We start from the raw sequence: 20,518 nt of genomic DNA, 5'->3' as shown, positions 1-20,518 counted from the left end.
CCCTGATCAAAGACAACCTCCCCGGCCTTGCTAGGAATGCATCACACCCCTGGATCACAGCTACCACTGGAGGATGTCACCTCTCTACAACCACAGTGGGCCAGCGTTCTCCACATAATAAGCAACTTTCTGTGACCTTGACTGATGCAGGTCCCCAAAGCACGGTAGTCCTCAGAGATGCCATTAAATTTAAGAAAGGATCTCTATCCTCTCTGAGGAGTTATAGGATATAACGTTGAAGGCAAACAAGTCCACCTTACCCGACCTCTGCCCCCATGCTGATGTGGTCATCTGAATAAACTGTTTCATTATTGAGTATTATATTAGTCTCCTCAACCATAAAATAAGGATAATGATGATGTCTGCTTAGTGACCAAATCGCAGGAATTTTATTGGTTCCTGAATATGACAGTTTTATTGGTCTCACACTTCCATGCCTGTGGACAAAGAATTCAGAGTTACTTCATCAGTGTGTTATAGGCTGGCTAATAAATTCTGTGGAGTTTTATGACCTGTACATGAAAGGCTGGATGTTGGCTCCAGGAGGAGCCAGCAGTTTAGCCCCTTAGCCCAACAGAGGTCAGAAAATCATCAGTAAATAAATGGCAGTGAACTTCTTGAGGGCAGAGGCTGTGTCTTATTAAATATTTTATTCCTGGCATAAACCCAGTGGTTGGCACATTGCAGGTACTAAGTAAATACTCATTTAATGGATGGACAGAAATACTTTGAAAGGGATATCATTGTTACTTGCTTCCTGGAATTGCTTTTCTCTATAACCAGCCTAGGCATTTTTTATTTGCCTTGTTTTTGTATTTTTTTTGTTAACACACACTTACTGGAGAAAAAGCATCATATGACTATAAATAGAAAATGCACAAAAGTGCCTATGTCAGGTTCATAATTCAAATGCCAGATTATTCTCTTTCTTTATATAAACTAGAAGTAATCAGCACAAATTAAAGGTCCAGCCTTCATTCATAGGCAATCTCCCTAATGCTTTCAGGCAAAAAAATTTTTCTGGTCCATGTAATGGAAGTTTTTGACAATTGAGAAGTATTTTTCTTGGAGATTTTATTATTTATAAGAGGAAAGCCAATAAAAGATGTGTTTACATGTCTGAATTTATATAGATACTCACATGTTTGTAAACTGGTATTAAATCATTGCTCTTAACACACAAAGGGACTTCATAATTTAGGGCTGTGTCAAGCCAAAGATTTTAAAAGTACTCTTGCAAAATAGAAGATTTTCCCCCAGAGGAAAACAAGCATGAAAGAACCTCTCAATGAACTGGGGCTTGACTACTAAGAACAAGACAATTCTCTGAACCCCAGAGCTGGCAGGAGGCTTCTTGTGAGCAAGATTGATCAAAATACCTCTCTTCTGCCAGCAATTACTGACAAGAAAAGCAGTTAGGTTTCAAATTGTCCTTGCAGCAACCAGCAACATATTTAGACATGATACCTTTTCCCATCCGACAGTTTTGGTAGTCAAATTTTTCTTAGACTGAAATTTCAATCATAGCTTTCCTTCACATTGACTTCATTGAAAACTGGAAGATATGGACTTTTGAAATGAGAGTGTAGACCTTTCTTTCTGAGGACGGCATCCTACACTGTGAAATAGAAAAAAATCATCCATAAATTCTGTGTTCAAGGTATGAAAAAAAGGTTGCATAGATTTTATTGTTCCTGGTGTTTTGATTAAAGAACAGGCTTCCCCAGTGGCTCAGTGGTATAGAATCGGCCTGCAGTTCAGGAGACACAGGAGATGCAGGTTCAATCCCCGGGTCAGGAAGATCCCCTGGAGGAGGGCATGACAACCCATTTTGGTATTCTTGCCTGGAGACTCTCATGGACAGAGAAGTGTCGGGACCCGCGTTAGGCATTACTGACAAAATAGAGGCACGGCCCTAAACCCCCTCCCTTTGTTCCGCAGGCACGGACCCGGAATGAAGGAGTTAGGCTTTGTGATTCTGACTTGTTTTTCCCTTTCCTCGGCTGAGTTGACTGAAGAGAATATTAAGGTGCTTATTGTTTTTGAGAGGAGCATGAGAAGGCATAAAGCCTTCTGCAGCTGTGCTCAAAGAGTAATTCATAAAGTTAATCACTGACATTTGTTCAAGGACTTTTACAAAAAAAAGTGCTCCAGGGTGAGCACACAGGCCGCAGCTTGAGGCCATGGGAGGGATTGCTATCTGACGCCCATTTGTGAGAAAAGTTTATGGCAAAGGAGTTTGCTGAATTTAGGGCTTAAGAATAATTAAAATAGTTCAAAGCTAAAGATTTAAGGATTGCTGTAATGTTAGCATATTCTACTATAGCTTATAGAAATTAGGGACTTTAGAGATATTATTAGGTAGAAGCCCTTTCTAAGAAATAGTGAGCTTAGGATACTAGGGGCAAACAGGACTTAGAAAGATAAGAATTAAACTGAGGAATGTGGTATGCAGCCCAGACACTAGCATGAGTTACAGTGTATTCACAAGGACACATGAGAAAAAGTAGATAAGAGAATCGCTGAGAAAGGAACTCCTTTTGAGGGGCAACAGTGATTTCTGGAGAAAAATAAATCTGGGTCCATGGGAACTAAAAATATCAAACCTCTGACCTACTGCTTTTGTAAAAGTATAAAAGAGAATCATAAGCTTGAAATAAACAGGCAGTCCAAGTAAAATGAGAGGCTGCCTCAGTTTCTGTCGCTGACACCGCTCACCCCTTCAGCCAGGTTGAATCCCTGGCTGCTGGAGCTGGACTCCGGCAGAGAAGCCTCACAGGCTACAGTCCATGGGGTCTCAAAAGTCGGACACGACTGAAGCGACTGGGCATGCATGCATGCATGAAAGAGCGATAACAAGGTTTATATGACCATGGGATCTCTTCAAATGAATAAAAAGATTCTACAGATGCACATCAGATCAGATCAGCTTCTTTCTTGTTCTTAAAACAGCGAAAAAGATCCTTTCAGGATATGGAAACAGGAGAGCCGTCTTCAGCCTATCCACAGAGTGAGTACGCCACACCCAGTATTATGGGGTACATTCTGTGAGACTGCTCCCCAGGCGTGTGTCTGGGACCAGCCTTAGGGGAGGGAAAGAAGAGCTGCCAGGGGACTTCCCTTGTGGTCCAGTGGCTAAGACTCAGGTCAGGGAACTAGATCCCGCATGCCGAAACTGAGTTTGCAAGCTGCAACGAGGATTGAAGATCGAAGACACAGTGCAGCCAAATAAATAAGCATAAATATTTAAAATGCCACCTGGAGCAGCATCTAGGGCAAAACAGGTTTGGCCCTTAGCCTAAACCTGGGTTCCAAGCTCCGCCCCTCCATTTGTCCCCTTCTGGACACAGAGCCCCTAAAGCTTAAAGCCCTTAGAATTTCCTCAGTGATGAGAATCATAAAGTTGTCTTTTGTTATTTTAATGAAAGACCCCAAGGATGGGGGCTGGTTGCCAGGGAATCAATCAAGTGATCAGAGGATTGGAACTTCCAATCCCACCAAGGGGAGAGGGGCTAAAGATTGAACTGAGTCACCAATAACCAGTGATTTAATCAATCCTGCCTCTGCAATGAAACCCAGAAGGAGAGGAGTCATAGAGCTTCTGGGCTGGTGAGCATGTGGAGTTCAGGGAGAGTGTTTCCAGCACAAGGGGAGCTCTGCATCCCTTCCCCACCCCTTGTCTTAGGGTATCTTACCCATCGGGCTGTTCCTGAGTTACACCTTTTATAACAAACTGATGATCTTGTAAGTAAAAAATTCTTGAGTTCTATGACCCTTCTAGCAAATTAATGGAACCCAAGGAGAAGTCATTGGCACCTCTGATCTACAGCAATATGTCAGAAGCCCAGGTGCAAGCTGAACTTACAACTGGCTTCTGAAGTTGGAGGTGGGAGCAAAGGGCAGTCTTATAGGACTGAGACCTTAATCTGTGGGGTCTGATTTCCAGGTAGATAGTATCAGAATTGAGTTAAATTGTAAGACTCAGCTGGTGTCACAAAACTACTTGAATAGAACAAAACACATACATTGGAATTGGTGTCAGAATTACAGAAGTGTGGCAGGGAATATCTTGAGCTGTTTCTATTTAATCTCACTTAAGAGCAAGTTCAACAAGCTATTTTTTCAATACTTCCCCCAGCTTCCCCACGGGGTGTCTGCCAGGCCTTTGAAAGGAAGGTCATCCATAGAGACTTGCTGAAGACTGAACAAAGCCTGAGGGCATTAGTGGGCATCATTTACGTGGAGCTGTTGCCAGGCAACATGCGGGCTGCGAACCAGGGGAGAGCCTTCCAAGACGCTGATATGCGCCTTCAGTACTGGGTTCGATGGGCCCTGGGGACATGAAGCCTTCACAGATGAGCGCAGGGCATTCTAATGAATTTGAGTTGCCATGGGTGTGTGCTAGGCCTTTGTAGACAAAATAAAGACAGAGGGTTCCATGGTTTGGTAGGGATATGGTTTATAATAGGGTATGTTGTTTATCTCCTTTTTTACAAAAAAGTTTTTTCTTGATGTGGACCATTTTTAAAGTCTTTATTGAATTTATTACAATATTGCTTCAGTCCTATGTTTTGTTTTTTTTGGCCACGAGGTATGTGTGATCTCAGCTCCCTGATCAGGATTGAAATCTCACTTCTTGCATTGGAAAGTGAAGTATTAACCCCTGGATCACTAGGGAAGTCCCTATTTACCTGCTTTTCATCCCAGCTCTGCCAACAACAGAGAGGAGATCAGCATTCTCACACCCTCTCCACAAATGTGAAAATCAGAAACTCCTAGTCTCTGGGTCTGGATGCTTGGTCAGAAGACCCTGCCCTCTTGTAGCCTCACCATCTCTGCCCTGGGGAGAGAACCAGGAAATCCCAGTCTCTAAAGTCTGGGTCATAGATACAGAGTCAGTGACTTCCCCAAGTCATAAATATCCATTGGTTCTTTTATTCATTCCAGCAACATCTGCCAAATACCTTTTAGGTGCCATTTAGACAATACAGAAAAAAAGACCCAGGCTTTGCTCTCAAGTTGTTTTCAGGCTGAAATATCCTCCAGGCAAAATGGAACCCAAGATAGGATGTGGGGTTGGAGCCTGGGTGAGACGGAAGGAACTCTTTCCGCACTGACTGATTCAGCAAGTATTTACCGAACACACACTCACAGTGTGCCAGGCTCTGATCTGGAGCCTGAGGATGCAGCATGAATGAAGTGGCCAAGCTCACTGCTCTCATGGAGCCAACACTCCAGTTGTGGCAGAGCAGGGCCTGGAGAAAAGGCAGGGGATGCAGAGGAGACACACTATCAGCAAGTCAGCCAAAGAGCAAGCCACTTATTCCGTGGGTCGAGCATCTCATAGGTGCAGGGCAGGCTGTTAGGTGCTGGGATTGTAGACTAGGGAGACACCGATCCGGTCCCCAGGGGTGTTTCCACCAGCAGGAGGAGCTTGTCCATAGGCGCAGAGCAAACAGTGGGGCTGTTTGGTGGCAATCAAGCCATTCAGTAGAAATGGGGCATAGGGCATGGTGATGCGGGAGGCGCCCTCTTTTAATTATAAAATTCATCCTTTGCACAATCTGGGGCAAAGAGTCTTTCTTTGAAACTTAATATAAACCCTCTTGAAGTATTTATTGGGGTAGACATTTAGGAACAAATTGTAGGTATCAGATGAGTACAAAAGAGCATCATTCAACCTAAGGCGTGGCTCTTGTTGCCTAAAATACAAACCAAAAATAAGAGTTTCTAATACTCTAAATTCAATTCAATTCCTCCCTCCCTTTCTTCCTTCTTCCTTCTTTCCTTCCTTACTTCCTTCTCTTACCTGACCCCATTCCTAGAAATTAGTGAAAATAAAAACAAGCATAAGATCTGAAGGGGCTTTCCCGATAGCTCAGCAGTAAAGCATCCACCTGCAATGCAGGAGACATGGGAGGCGTGGGTTTGATCACTGGGTTAGGAAGGTCCCCTGGAGAAGGAAAGGCAGCCCACTCCAGTATTCTTGCCTGCAGAATTCCATGGACAGAGGAGTCTGGTGGGCCAAAGTCCATAGGGTCGCAAAAGAGTCAGACATACTGAGCACCCACGTACGTAGGACCTGAAAGTGTCAAAGTGAATAGAACTAGGATCTGCCCTCTTAGGTGTGGTCAGAAACTAATTGACTAATGTTTACCAAATGTCAGAACATTCCTGAATAAAAGGCCCTGTATAAGTTCAAAGTCTCGATAATTATTTTGATGATTACTATAATTTGTAAGACTTAGCCATAACTCTCTTCCCAAGAGGATGAAGTCAACACTTTTGGAAAAAGGAAGCAGGCCAGGGACTCTATATAAGGGGAGATGGGCTGATGGGCTCTAGGAACAAGAGCTCACTGAAGACAGGTGAGTGGTGGAACCCTGCTCAGGCCTATTTTGTATGAAAAACTGATAAACTGATAATGATTGTGAGTCTGCTGCTAAGTAAATAAGAAAAGCTGGAGTCAGAGAAAACTCAAGAATCTTGCAAGGAAAACCCAAGCTGTAAAAGATTATATAGATGATAGAATGATTTTTTAAATAATACTTACACATGTTTAGGTTTCTTTTAATTTAAAAATGTATTAATAGTTACTTTTGGATTTGTTGTTGTTTAGTTGCTAAGTTCTGTCCAACTTTTTTGCGACCCCATGGACTGTAGTCCACCAGGATTTTCTGTCCATAGGATCTCCCAGGCAAGAATACTGGAGTTGGGTGGCATTTCCTACTCCAGGGGATCTTTCCAGACCAGAGACCAAACCTGCATCTCCTGTATTGGCAGGTGGATTCTTTGCTGCTGAGCCACCAGGGAAGGGACCATGGGCAAGAGAAAAAAATGGAGAGCAGAAATACGTGTGCATTCAACAGGAACTGTGGTGGGCCAAGTGGGATGTCTTCTTTTGTGGATTCAAAGCCAAAAGACAGAGCTGTTTGTATTTTTCCAGATGTAACCCCACCCACCTTAAGTGAGGCTGCTATAACAAACTCCTGTCTTCTCTGGAGGCTGTGAAAGATCGAAGGCCAACAAGTCTAACACCATAAACTTGGCAATGTCCAAGAGTCAAAGACTGGACAGGCTTGAAGAGTCTTGGGTGGAAGAGAGACCACAATCTATTGGACTTGATTGTTGTTCAGAATAGGATATTCCTTAAGACTTCCCTGGTGGTCCAGTGGTTAAGACTTCATGCTTCCACTGCAGGGGAAGTGGATTCGACCCCTGGGTGGGGAACTAAGATCCTGCACGCTGCGTGGTGTAGCGAAAAAAAAAAAAAAAAAAAAAACTAGCATGGGATATTCCTGGGACAATCCTCAGCACTGGGAGAGAAACTTCCTGGAGTTCTCAACTCTGGAAATCCCAGATAGGGAAAATGAGGAAAGCAGGCACGAGGGCCAAAGGGAGAGAAAGAACTCCCTCCTAGATTTCTATCGACCAGGAAAGGATTTGCCTGCAGAGAGTGAAAAGAGCTTGAGCCTTCCAGGCTGGTTCCTTGCTCACCAGTCCAAATTCACTAAATACATATTTTCACAGAGCATGCCAAAATGCAACTCTGCAAAAAATGAGCTTAGAAAGCGGCTTATGTTTGACTTGAGAAAACGTGGTCCTAATGGCAGAAACATTCTCTATGTGTGACTGTCATTGCTGTTATCTTAATTTTAAGGCCTGTTGGTACATAGCAGTCTGTGGGAAATGTGAGGGAGTGTGCGAGGAGGGAGGGAAAGAGGAGATGGTAAGACATGATGCTGCTATCGGTAGAAAGGCCTGTCAGTAAGCAAGAGACCCGAGTCAGCATTAAAGCCAGGGCCAGGGTGTATAGAGAAGTTCTCAATCCCTCCAGGACCAATGGGGTGGGGCACAATGGGGCAGGGCCACCTCCATCTCCCAGCACCTTAGAATGTTAACATGGCACCTTTTCCAGGCAGGTTGGAAGGCCCCAAAGACCTGGGATGCCTGTGTTCAAGATTTATGGGGAAAATCTGGGAGAACATTTGTGGAAAATAGATGAGGGCTCTCTGGTGAGAGAAGTGCAAAGACCTTTATTTCCACTTTTTCAAGAAACATTGTTTAACTGAGGAGGAAATGGTCTATGATGCCTTACAGATCTAAACCTGCTTTAAGAATTACAAAGTGCTCAGTGGAGGGAGGGTGAGGGAAGGCCACAGGACCTAACCTGACCCCCAGGGGTGTTGAGGTTGTCAGTTTCCAGGGCACTCCCCAGTTTGACACCCTCATGCTGTCTGTCACTGTTTTGCTTTCAGGAAGGGAGAAGAGGGTTGCCATGCTTGGCATCACAAATGACCTGACACTTTGATAGTGGTTCCAAGTGGTGGAAGCCACAGGGTGTGACCAGATCAGTGCTGGGCGACCTGTGGACAGTCCTCACATACACTCCCAGTGAGGCCTCAACACTCTTTTCTGAGCACAGACTACTTTTTGGCACCTGGAAAGTTGGGTCACAGAGCTTGGGTTGCTTCACTATGCTGTGCTGACATCTCATTGTCACTTCTCGCTCCTTCCTGATATAATTGGAACAAAAAAAGAAGAAAGTGACTCTGTGTTCCTAAGTCATTGGCATGTGTGTTTACATAGTCTCTTTGCATTCAAGAGAGTACTCAACACAGACATTTAGTTCTGTAGTTGGGAAATGAGACAAGCTTTCGTATTGCAATAAAAGCTAAGTTCTTCTACTTTGGTTTCCAAGAAGAAGTATCTTTGCTCCTTGGAAAAGCAGTAAAAAGAGTAAAATACTCGGGCTTTAGCAACTGGATGCAAGCAGTGCTTTTTTCTGACGGGTCCTTTCCAGAAAGCCGGTGAGAAGCCTCTGTAAAGACACACTTTCATGAAACTATGAGCTTTTCCTGTACCTACATGGCTCTTTATTCTTTTTCCTGGGCTGGAGTGTCCTCTTTCATTCAGTGCTGGGGGCTCAGTGGCTGATTCCTGTTAGGTGACTGAATCTGAGAGTTCCTGCAGACACAGCTACGATTCCAAGTTCCTGTATCTTTCTGGTGTTTTGGACTGAGCACGACATTTTCTGCTCAACTAAGGGAAATCAAATAGACCATCTTGATATTGTAGGGAAGAAACATGAAAAGCATGGCTTTTTGTTTGTTCAAATAACTTTCTTAATACCTCTTCTTCATCTTGGGACATATTCTCTTCCTGGGTGTTTAGAAGGAACTGCCCAAAAGACTAACTTTCAAACAAAAAAGATGAAAAGAGCATTACAAAATTGCTGAGTACATATTTATACTCACAGTCTACTAGTAATGATAGTAATAATTCAAAATGATGGTAGCCAAGCTCAGCTGACCAAAGGAGATGCTGGGAGGAGCTTGCAGTGGGAGGGGTTGGTGGAAGGTGGAGGCTTTGGGGCAGGTGGCTGGCTCTTCAGGCATTCCCTGGAGTCACCAGCAAGTTGTCCTGGGTGGCATTTGTGAATTCATTTAGTAGCTACTAGGGGAACCAGGGCTCTTTATACATGAGGAAGATGATTAGAATAATGATTGGGATGAGAATGAACTTGAGAGCAAGTGGTCAATGGTGACCAGTTGTCTGATCTCTTGTCTGCCGAGCCCACTCTGAGTTCAATCCCGGACCTTGATCATGACCTGACTTCACAGGGGTTTAACCTTGCTGGCGGAAATAGCCTGTTTATTGGTATCCCCAGGCTCTGGCCCAGGTCTGTTCTTGCCTAGGCAGACGGAGAACAAGGAACATGACTCAAGGTGACCAAAAGGGTCTGAGATGCGCAGGCTATGGGCTTAGAGGAGTGGGAATGTCTTCCAGCTCCTTCTTTATTTTTCTTTTTTAATTAGAGGATAATTACTTTACAATATTATCATGGCTTATGCCATACATCAACATGAATCAGCCATAGGTATACATATGCTCTTCCCTCTTGAACATCCCTCCCACCTTCCTCTCCATCCCACCCCTCTAGGTTGTTACAGAGCACTGGTTCTGGGTTCCCTGCATCATACAGCAAATTCCCACTGGCTATCTATTTTACATATGGTAATGCATATGTAAAATGCTATTCTCTCAGATCATTCCACCCTCTCCTTCTCCCACTGTTTCCAAGTCTGTTCTTTATGTATGTGTCTCCTTTGCTGCCCTGAAAGTAGGATCATCAGTACTATCTTTCTAGACTCCACATATGTGCATTAACATAAAATATTGTTTTTCTCTTTCTGACTTCACTCTGTATAATAGGCTCTAGGTTCATCCACCTCATCAGAACTGACTCAAATGCATTCCTTTTTATAGCTCAGTAAGATTGCATTGTGTATATGTACCACATCTTTATCCATCCATCTGTCGATGGATATCTAGGTTGCTTCCATGTCCTAGTTATCCTAAATAGTGCTGCAATGAACAGTCAGATCCTTCTTATAGCAAAGACTACAGCAAGGCACTGAGGAAAGTGTAACCTTTCCTCTAACCTAAAGGAAAAAGACCCCAAGTAAGTGAAATACTAATATAAAACTCTCCTTTTGGTAATTATATTTTGAAATGAGGAGGCTACTAGGATAAGGCACAAACATCAGAAACTTCCTTTTCAAGATCTGTAGTCAGGTCACCATGTTTCTCCATGTTGAGAACCAGAGTTTCTTGGTTTCTTGAAAGAATCAGTATTCTGTAGCTTGACAGTCTGTTGAGTCTCTGTAGGCTGAGCAGCAGTCTCATAACTTTTAATTAAAAGGACAGATGGAGCACATGTCCCAGTTCAACTTATTTCATTCTGATTCCAATAATTAATTTTCTTATTCAGACATAGGGACATGGTCTGAAGGGACACTTCATTCTTTTCACACCTTTCCATAGAAACAGTACATAGTGTGATGATGACAATTGATATTTCACATCCTCAAGCTATTTTCTATTTAAAAATCATTTCAGGATCTGTGGTGCCAAGTCACTGATATGTCTGTGCTGTGGCTGCTTCTGGGCCTCCTTGTCCTTACAGGTGAGTGTGCTTCATTTTCCCAGATGACCTTGGAGATGGGAAAGATAAGCATGGGAATACAGTGGTATTTCTGATACTTAAAACTGCAGTCGAAAAAAATCTGCATTTTTTCCCCCAAGCTGTTCAACAAATCCTGGGGTTGGTGAGCCATCCACACTCTCTTCCCAGATGCCTCACAAAAGAAGGGAGTTCTCCAGAACGAGGGGTGGGCCTACAGCAGCATTGCTTGAGGCCAGACTTTAAATCTATACCATTGAACAATGCTCACTGTTCCTCTATAAAAATTCTTTCACCAAAAGTACTTACTGAATTTATTAATAGGCCATATATTTCTACAGAAGGATTAAGGTGATTTATCACTGTAAAACTAATGTAATTCAATAGAAAACGAGCATTTTGGGGATCAAGGAGATGTGATTCAGTTAACCACGGAGGCTGACATTGTTGCTATGCTTGAATTTCAGATTTGGTCCTAAGGTTCCTTGCAACTGGGGCAAAGAGGAAAAGGTCATGTTTTTTGACAAAGAAAAAGAGGAAGCATAGTATCTTAAGAGACGCATTTTTTTTTTCCTAGACCTGAAATTTAAAAATTTCTCAAATGGGGCCAGCTTTACATTTATTCCTTTCTTTCTTGACCCACCAATTCAAGAAATTAAAAAAAAAAATTTTACAAGGAATTTTGGGACTATAAGAAACTAGGGAAGAGGAGACAGATGGTGGAATAGAAGGATGTGAGCTCGCCTCTTCTTATGGAAACACCAAAATCACGACTAATTGGAGAACAGGCATCAACAGAAAATGCTAGAACCTATCAAAAAAGCTATCCTACATCCAAAGACAAAGAAGGAGCCACAGTGAGATGGTGGGGGGCATAATCTGATAAAATCAAATCCCATACATGCCAGGTGGGTGACCCACAAACTGGAAAAGAATCATGCCACCAAAGTTCTCTCACCCGGAATGAAAATTCTGAGCCCATGTCAGGGTCCCCAGCTTGGGAGTCTGGCAATGGGAGGAGGAACCCCCGGTGAATTTGCCTTTGAAGGTCAGTGGGGTTTGATTGCAGGAATTCCATAGGACTGGGGAAAACTGAAACTCCACTCTTGGAGACGGTACATAAGGTCTCGTGCACACCAGGCATCAGGGTAAAATGCAGTGACCTCATCAGAGATGGGGTCAGACTCACCTGCTAATGCTGGATGGTCGCCTGTGGAGGTAGGGGGAGCGGCTCACTGTGAAGACAAGGACACTGGTGGCCGCAGTCCTTGGTATGAGCCCTCTTGGACCTGGCCCCACCCAACAGGTGGTCGGCTCCAATTCTGGGATGTCTCAAGCCAAACAACCAACAGAGTGGGAACACAGCTCCACGCATCAGCAGACAGGCTGCTTAAAGTTGTCCTGAGCACACAGCTGTCCAACAAACTATACTCCCTGACACATCCCTGTCCACCACCAGAAAGACAAGACCCAATTCCACCCACCAGTGGGCAGGTTCCCGTCCCTCCCACCAGGAAGCCTGCACAAGCCTCTTAGCCTCATCCACCAGGGGGCAGACGACAGGAACTACATTCCTGCAGCCCACGCATCAGAAACCACGATCACAGAAAGTTAGACAAAATCAGAGAGCAGAGGAGTATGTTCCAGACGAAGGAACAAGACAAAGCCCCAGGAGAACAACTGAAGTTGAGTGAGTGGAAAGAGGCAATCTACCTGAAAAGTAATTCACAGTAATGATAAGAAAGATGACCCAAGACCTTAGAAAAACAATGGAGGCACAGATCAAGAAGATACAAGAAATATTTAATAAAGACCTAGAAGAAATAAAGAGCGAACAGAGGTGAACAGTGCAATAACTGAAATGAAAAATACACTAGAAGGAATCAATAGCAGAATAACTGAGGCAGAAGAAGAGATAAATGAGCTGGAAGGCAGAATGGTGGAAATCACCACTGCAGAACAGAATAAAGAAAAAAGAATGAAAAGAAATGAGAACTGTCTAAGAGATCTCTGTGGAAACATTTAATGCACCAACATTCACATTATTGGGGTCCTAAAAAGAGAAGAGAGAGCAAGAGAAAGGACCTGAGAAAATATTTAAAGAGACAATAGCTGAAAACTTTCCTAACATGGGAAAGGAAGCAGTAACCCAAGTCCAGCAATAGCAGAGTCTATGGAGGAATATGCTGCTGACATATAGTAATCAAACTGACAAAAATTAAAGACAAAGAAAAAATACTAAAAGCAACAAGGGAGTAGTAATAATGTACAAGGGAACTTGCATAAGATTATCAGCTGATTTCTCAGCAGAAACTCTGCAGGCTAGAAAGGCATGATATATTTAAAGTGATGACAGGGAAGAAACTACAACCAAGAATACTCTACCCAGCAAGGCTCTCATTCAGATCAAACTAAGAAATCAAAAGCTTTACAGACAAGAGAATTTGGCACCATCAGACCAACTTTGCAACAAATCCTAAAAGAACTTCTCTAGGTGGAGAAGAGAAGGCCACAACTAGAAAAACAAATTACAAATAGAAAAGCTCACCTGTAAAGGCAAACACACAGTAAAGGTAGGAAATCACCTGTACACAAATATGATATCAGAACCAGCAAGTGTGAGAAAAGGAGTGCACATATGCAGGATGTTGGAAATGCATCTGAAATTAGAAGACAGCAACTTAAAACAATCTTGTTTATATACTGCTATATCGAAATCTCATGGTAACTGCAAACCAAAAATCCACAGTAGGTACGCACACACAAAAGAAAAAGGGATCTAAACATAACATCACAGTAGAAGAGAACAAAAGAGGAAGGGAACAAAAAGGAGCTACAGAAACAAATCCAAAACAATTAACAAAATGGTAGTAAGAACATGGTGGTGGTGGTGGTTCAGCAGCTAAGTCGTGTCCAACTCTTGCAACCCCATCGACTGCAGCCTGCCAGGCTCTTCTGTCCATGGGATTCTCCAAGCAAGAATACTGGAGTGAGTCACCATTTCCTTCTCCAGGGGATCTTCCTGACCCAGGGTCGAACCCACAGACACACATCTCCTGCATTGCAGGTGGATTATTTTATCACTGAGCCACCAGAGAAGCCCTACGTATTGATAATTACCTTTAACATAAATAGATTAAATGCTCCAACCGAAAGACACAGACTGGGTGAATGAATACAAACACAAGATCCATACAGATGTTATCTACAAGTGATTCGCTTCAGATCTAGGAAAACATACAGACTGAAACTGAGAGGATGAAAAAAGGTATTCCATGAAAATGAAAATCAAAAGAAAGCTGGAGTAGCAATATTCACATCAGACAAAATAGACTTTAAAATAAAGACTGTTACAAGAGAAACAAAAGGAATTTTGGGGAGCGTATCATATAATGTGACTAGAAAGAGGCTACAGGGCAAGGAATAATGAGTAGCACAACCAACTACTATTAAGGGTATTTGTCACCAATTATAAAGATAAAAGTACACTGATTAAAAAATAAACAAGAAAATGTTGGCTTATTTAATTTTTAGTACACTCATAAAACATCAAGTCACTTCATTTCCTCATTTCTCTTAGGTTGCTCATTGAAAGTTTTTAAAGTAGTATTTATTCTAAAATACCTGTATTTTCATATGTCAACCCCATGAAGTTCTTAATAAGAAAACAGAATTTTAAAATGCATTTACATAAACCTACAACGGGTTTCCCAGGTGGTGCTAGTGGTAAAGAACCCGTCAGCCAATGCAGGAAACGTAAGAGACACAGGTTCAATCCCTGGGTTGGGAAGATCCCCTGGAGGAAGACCAAGCCACCCCAGTGTTCTTGCCTGGAGAATCCCATGGACAGAGGAGCCTGGCAGGCTACAGGCCTGACTACATGACTGAGTGACTTAGCACACAAACCTACAGTACACAGACGATGATGTGCAACAGATATACTTCCCAAAACCTGCATATCATGAAGATTTGATGACATAATCCAATTTAGTCAAAGACGAAATAAATAAAAAAGAGTAATCTAATGCGAGGTCCTTACAAGCTGATAGCAGTGAGATGATTCTGTCAAGAGGCAGTCTCCTGCTCTCTGTAGGTAACTTGTTGCTGGCTCATGTGCCCTCCTGATATGAACTATAAATTCTAGGGAATGCTTGCCCCTTCAGTGACTAGAATGGGAGTTAGAGACGGAAGGGCAAAGAGAGGAAAGGGAAGAAGAAGGAAGAGGAAGCCTGCTGCAGAGACCTGGTCCTGGACCTCACAATGAATCCTCCCCTCTTTTCTGTCTTAGGCTCCCACCTAGAAGTGTGCCCTAGAGTAGGGGAAGCCAACTTGGAGTCCAGTTTGCCAGCTGTGCCTTCACTTTGACTCTGGGTTGAGCTCTCAGGGAGATCAGGCTTCACACTGTGTGTTTCTCCAGAGCAAGCACAAGTATCTCCCCAGACTACAGAGTTAGGAGTATGAGGGAGAAGCTGAGGGCTCACCTAAGACACAAGATGAGGCCTAGCTTATGGGAACGCAGGATCTCTGCTCTGATTCCAAGATACCCACCCAGCAGCACTGTTCAGCTCCAGAGGTGTGAGGCCTATAACTCCAACTGTTCCCCAAGTCCATGGGAGAAGAGGTGAGACACTAGTTTCTGTAATCACTTAGTCGCCATACTGTAAATTTCAGAATGCTTTCCATGGCTGCGTGATTTCCACTATCACTGATTTTTGTTCGGTTATTTTTGTTAATATCACTTCGTAATGGACAGAAGTAGGATTAGAACTCCTAGTCCAGTGTCTCAGACTGGCGCTTGCTCCATTTGTAGCTTCATCGGAAAGCAGCAGTTGGGGATGCTGTGGAGACATCCGGGCCCTCCACACCCCTGGGGCATCTTGTGGCATCGGAAGGCGTCAAGGCCTGAGCCTCTGCAGTATTCATCATCTTTGTGTCCACCCTGCCTTCCTCCTCTTCTTCCTCTTTCTCTCAGAAGGTGACTCCTTTCAGCAAGGGTGTCTTCCACAGGGCTCTGACGCTTCCCTCAGGAGGCCACCCTACGCCTCTCTGTCCTTTCCCACAGTGCTGATCCTTTTGGCATATCCTTCAGGTCCCTGCTGCCTCCCACAGCCCCGCCTGCCGGAGTGGTGAAGAGGGTACTAGATGTGGGGTCCACAGAGCTTGTCTGAGTGTCTTGGTTCTGGGGCTTCAGCAAGTCATTCAGTTCTCGTGAGTGTCCCCTGGAAGTATAGCACCTACTGTAAGGTGGATGAGAGTGCTTGTGAAACCAGTAAAATAGACTAGCCGGTAAACTAGTATAGATCTTCTTTTGTCATTTCTCATTATTTCTTAAAAGTTTAAGCTCACATGCTTTCTGGGTGTCATTTTAGGGTAGAAAGGTGGGCAGGAGTGAGCGTATCTGTCAGGGAAACTCTCCGAGGACTCCTTGAAGGGTTGGGAGAACTTCTCTCTCACATTCTGTGTGTATGGGAGCTGGTTTTCCTGGGTCCCTCTGGGATGCTTAGGGGCCAATGGTGCCTGTGGAATTTCCCAGGTGGGCCAGAGCAGCCCCTGAGAGCCCAGCTGAGGAGCACAAATGCCACTTCTCTGGGCATAGTGACTCAAGTTCAAAGGAAGAGAATTACAATCTCAGGTCTAGGAATGGCCATCAGGGATTTCAGACCCAAACTTGGACTTCTCAGTCTTAGACCACTGCCCGGGTCCCTGGAGTGTATTTTCTCTCTCCTCTTGAGTTCCTGTTTCAGCACAAGTCACCTCAACATGCCTCCTTCCTTCTATGTTTGCTGTAGGAGTTCATGCTTCTGAAAGGCTGGCTGAAATTGACATGCCGTCCCTCCTGAGATATATCATATGTACTATTGGCCAGAAGTACTGCCTGGACCCTGCTGTGATCGCTGGTGTCTTGTCCAGGCAGTCTCATGGCAGCAACATCCTGGCCAATGTGGACGGTGTGGGTGATGGAGTCAGGGTGGTACAGGTAACCTGCCATCAGTCATGATATCTCATATGTCACTTCTTACAACCCAAGGGGTTCCTTCACATTTGTTAATTTTTAAAGAAAATATTTATTTATATGGCTGTGCTGGGTCTTAGTTGCAGCATGTGGGATCAAGTTCCCTGACCAGAGATTGAATCTGGGTTCCTTGCATTGGGAGCATGGAGTCTTAGCCACTGGATCACCAGGGAATTCAACATTCAAAAAATTCAACATTCAAAAAACTAAGATCATGGTGTCTGGTCCCATCACTTCATGGCAAATAGATGGGGAAACAATGGAAACAGTGACAGACTTTATTCCCTTGGGCTGCAAAATCAATGCAGATGGTGACTGTAGCCATGAAATTAAAAGATGCTTGCTCCCTGAAAGAAAAGCTATGACAAACCTAGATGGCATATTAAAAAACAGAGGCATCACTTTACTGACAAAGGTCTGTATAGTCAAAGCTACGGTTTTTCCAGTAGTCACGGATGAATGTAAGAGTTGGACCATAAAGAATGCAGAGAGCCAAAGAATTGATGCTTTCAAACTGTGGTTCTGGAGAAGACTCTTGAGAGACCCTTGGATAGCAAGGAGATCAAACCAGTCATTCCTAAAGGAAATTAACCCTGAATATTCAATGGGACTTTCCTGTAGCTCAGATGTTAAAGACTCTGCCTGCAATGCAGGAGACCTGGGTTCAATCCCTCGATCAGGAAGATTCCCTGGAGAAGGAAATGGCAACATGCTCCAGTATTCTTCCCTGGAGAATTCCATCGACAGAGGAGCCTGGTGGGCTACAGTCCATGGGACTGCAAAGAGTCAGACATGAATGAGCGACTAACACACACATTCATTGGAAGGACTGATGCTGAAGCTGGAGCTCCAATACTTTGGCCACCTAATTCGAAGAGCCAACTCATTGGGAAAGACTGATGCTGGGAAAGACTGATGCTGGGAAAGACTGAGAAGAGACAAAGAAGTGGGTGGCAGAGGATGAAATGGTTGGATGGTATCACTGACTCAATGGACATGAGTTTGAGCAAGCTCTGGGACATGGTGAAGGAGAAGAAAGCCTGGCGTGCTGCTCTATGGGGTCACAAAGATATGACTTAGTGACTGAACAACAAGATCACCAGGGAAGTCCTCCCCTCTTTTTATTTCCTTCACATGTATAGTTGCTGATGGCTTCCCTGGATCACAGTTTCACAGAATACAGAGTGAAAGGTGCTCCCTGGAGCTGGAAGAGCCCAGCCCTGCCTGAGAGATGGGACCAGCACTTCTGCCTTGCTTAGAACCATAGTTTCTTCAACCATACCCTATTCTGGATTTCCAATAAGGTGATGGTACACGAGAGAGACCACAGACTGAGTTCTTGCTCTGTTGTGTTGTAACCATGTGACCTTGGATAAATCACTTACTCCCCCTGGATCTCAGTTTCCTCATAGACAAAATGCAATCTCAGAGAATCATTATGAGGATTCAATGAAACAATGTGAAAAAGTAGTTGATATTTGGTGGATTCTCAACAAATATTGAATTTGTCTTTCCCTTGTCTTCTGTCTACACAATTCTTAGTTGTGAAGATTGATTTCATTTTTGTGCTAATTCTGACCAGTATCACTTACAACCAGATAGAACCTTTCAGGGAATTGTTGAATTCCACTGTTAAATTAACTCCGTGCTGGGGGAACTGGGATGGCAAAGATGACAATGAAGCTTTTTCCTCTGTATTTCACATTATTGTTTTAGTTGTTGAGAAACCTTTAAGTATTGCAGTCATAATTTAAGCTTTCAGGAAAACATATTCCTCAACAACCTTTAAACAGGCTACCCAAAGTATGTGATACTTGACAGTTTAAAGGTCCTTTCAAATACTTTATCTTCTTTTGATCTGGGGACTCACCCAGAAGGGGTTGGAGGGGGTCGGGGAAGACAAGTTATCCATCCTCTACAAGTTAGCAAGTGGATTTGCAAGGACAGAGTCATTGCTGCAAAGTCACCTGGGAGCTGGAAAATGCAGAACTGGGACCGAGGACAGCATTAGTGATGTTATCACCTGCGTCATTTCCCCTGCCCTGTTCTGCCTTCTTTCTAAAATCTCATTCCTGGGGAAAAGGATGCGCCATCTCCTTTGAAGATGAAGAAATAACTCCCCAGAGTCAGACATTTCTCCTGAGTATGGTGAGACGCACATGATGTCTAAGAAAAGTCAGAAATAGCTTCAGACGTTCAAATATCTGGAAGAAGAGTTACGAGTACAGACAGAAAAGCCCCTTTCTAACCTGCTGGGGGTGGGGGGAGTTGTTTGCAGCATGGGAGGAGGGCATCAGACTGGTCCCTACACTGTGGCACCTCTGGTTTCCAGCTGTGTCCCCGTCACCACTACCCCGAGGCTCTTGCCCCGACTTGTAGCTTTACTATTTCCCCTTGGGGAGATCGAAGGTGGCAATGGTTCTGCCAAAGGAGGAAGAGAGAAAAAGAAGGGAAATGAAAAATAGCCTTGATCCCAGGAAGCCGTGAGACCCACTGCCCCTCTTCCTGCAGGACCCTGGTCTTTATGTCCCACATCCTGGATCAGTGAGGCCCAGGTTTCCCGACTGACTGAAGTCCTGACTGTAAGAAGCAAAGAAACCCAGAGGAGGTTCCCAATCTAGACCCCTGACCAGTACCTGAGAGGTGCGTGTTCCCCATGGGTTGGTTTCCCAGCGTGAAATTAACAGGAATGCAATGTAATATGTTGCATCCGAATCCCTCAAACCCCAGTTGCCTCCTGAAAAATAACTCAGAAAGAGAATTTGAGTTAACTGCTGAGCACCCTGCCACGTGAGGAGCTGTGGGGTCTGCATTAACTACCGTCACAAATTCTAGGTGGACTCTGTGCCTACACGGGAGGTCCTGGCTACATCCAAAGCAGCCAGGACCTGAGCTGTGACTTCTGCAACGATGTCCTTGCACGAGCCAAGTACTTCAAGAGACAAGGCTTCGAAAACTTCAGCTCAAACCCAAGATCCCTATCATGTAGCCAGACTCAGCCGTTACACAAATAAAAGTAGCCAATGAGGCCAATAACTGTGAATCTGAGTTTGCCTGAATGTCATCAAAATAACGTGAGTCACATTAAAGAATTATTACCTGCATTTTGTGGTCTGATGTGTGTGTAAATAAAGGGCTGTGTCTCTTTAAAGGTATTTTTATTGGGCTTCCCAGGTGGCTCAGTGGGAAAGAATCTACCTGCCAAGAATCTCCTGCCAAGACACAGCAGACATGGGTTTGGTCCTTGGGTTGGGAAGATCCCCTGGAGAAGGAAATGGCAATCCACTCTAGTATTCTTGTCTGGGAATTCTCATGGACAGAGGAACCTGGCAGGCTACGGTCCATGGGGTTGCAAGGAGTTGCACGTGACTGAGCATATATGCACACATATACATGTGTATATGCATGAGTTGTGATGTGGATTTCCATGAAATGCTTCCTGTACCTCATTGGCTTGCATTGCTGGATTAGGAAATAAAAATACTAGATTCCAGTTAAATTTGAATTCCAGATAAATGACTTTTTTTTTTTTAGTCCAA

At 43.9% G+C, this 20,518-nt stretch overlaps 1 protein-coding gene and 1 long non-coding RNA gene across 2 annotated transcripts; both read left to right on the top strand.

The window, feature by feature from the left end:
* The first annotated feature begins 2,656 nt into the window (after positions 1-2,656).
* LOC113900959 lies at positions 2,657-11,563 on the top strand. Its single transcript, XR_003513266.1, has 3 exons — positions 2,657-3,010; positions 10,903-10,969; positions 11,434-11,563. It is a non-coding gene; the product is annotated as an uncharacterized LOC113900959 (long non-coding RNA).
* A 414-nt stretch (positions 11,564-11,977) lies between these two features.
* LYG1 (lysozyme g1) lies at positions 11,978-20,202 on the top strand. Its single transcript, XM_027554372.1, is given in 6 exon segments — positions 11,978-12,014; positions 15,720-15,881; positions 16,756-16,943; positions 17,729-17,735; positions 19,491-19,622; positions 19,815-20,202. Coding segments are annotated over 6 exon segments (705 nt in total). The 3' UTR covers positions 19,994-20,202.
* Positions 20,203-20,518: the final 316 nt, after the last annotated feature.

Source organism: Bos indicus x Bos taurus, chromosome 11 (assembly GCF_003369695.1).
Source record: "Bos indicus x Bos taurus breed Angus x Brahman F1 hybrid chromosome 11, Bos_hybrid_MaternalHap_v2.0, whole genome shotgun sequence".
NCBI classification, from domain to species: Eukaryota; Metazoa; Chordata; class Mammalia; order Artiodactyla; family Bovidae; genus Bos; species Bos indicus x Bos taurus.
The sequence above is the reverse complement of the archived record's forward strand: the minus strand, read 5'-3'. Positions and strand labels throughout refer to the sequence as shown.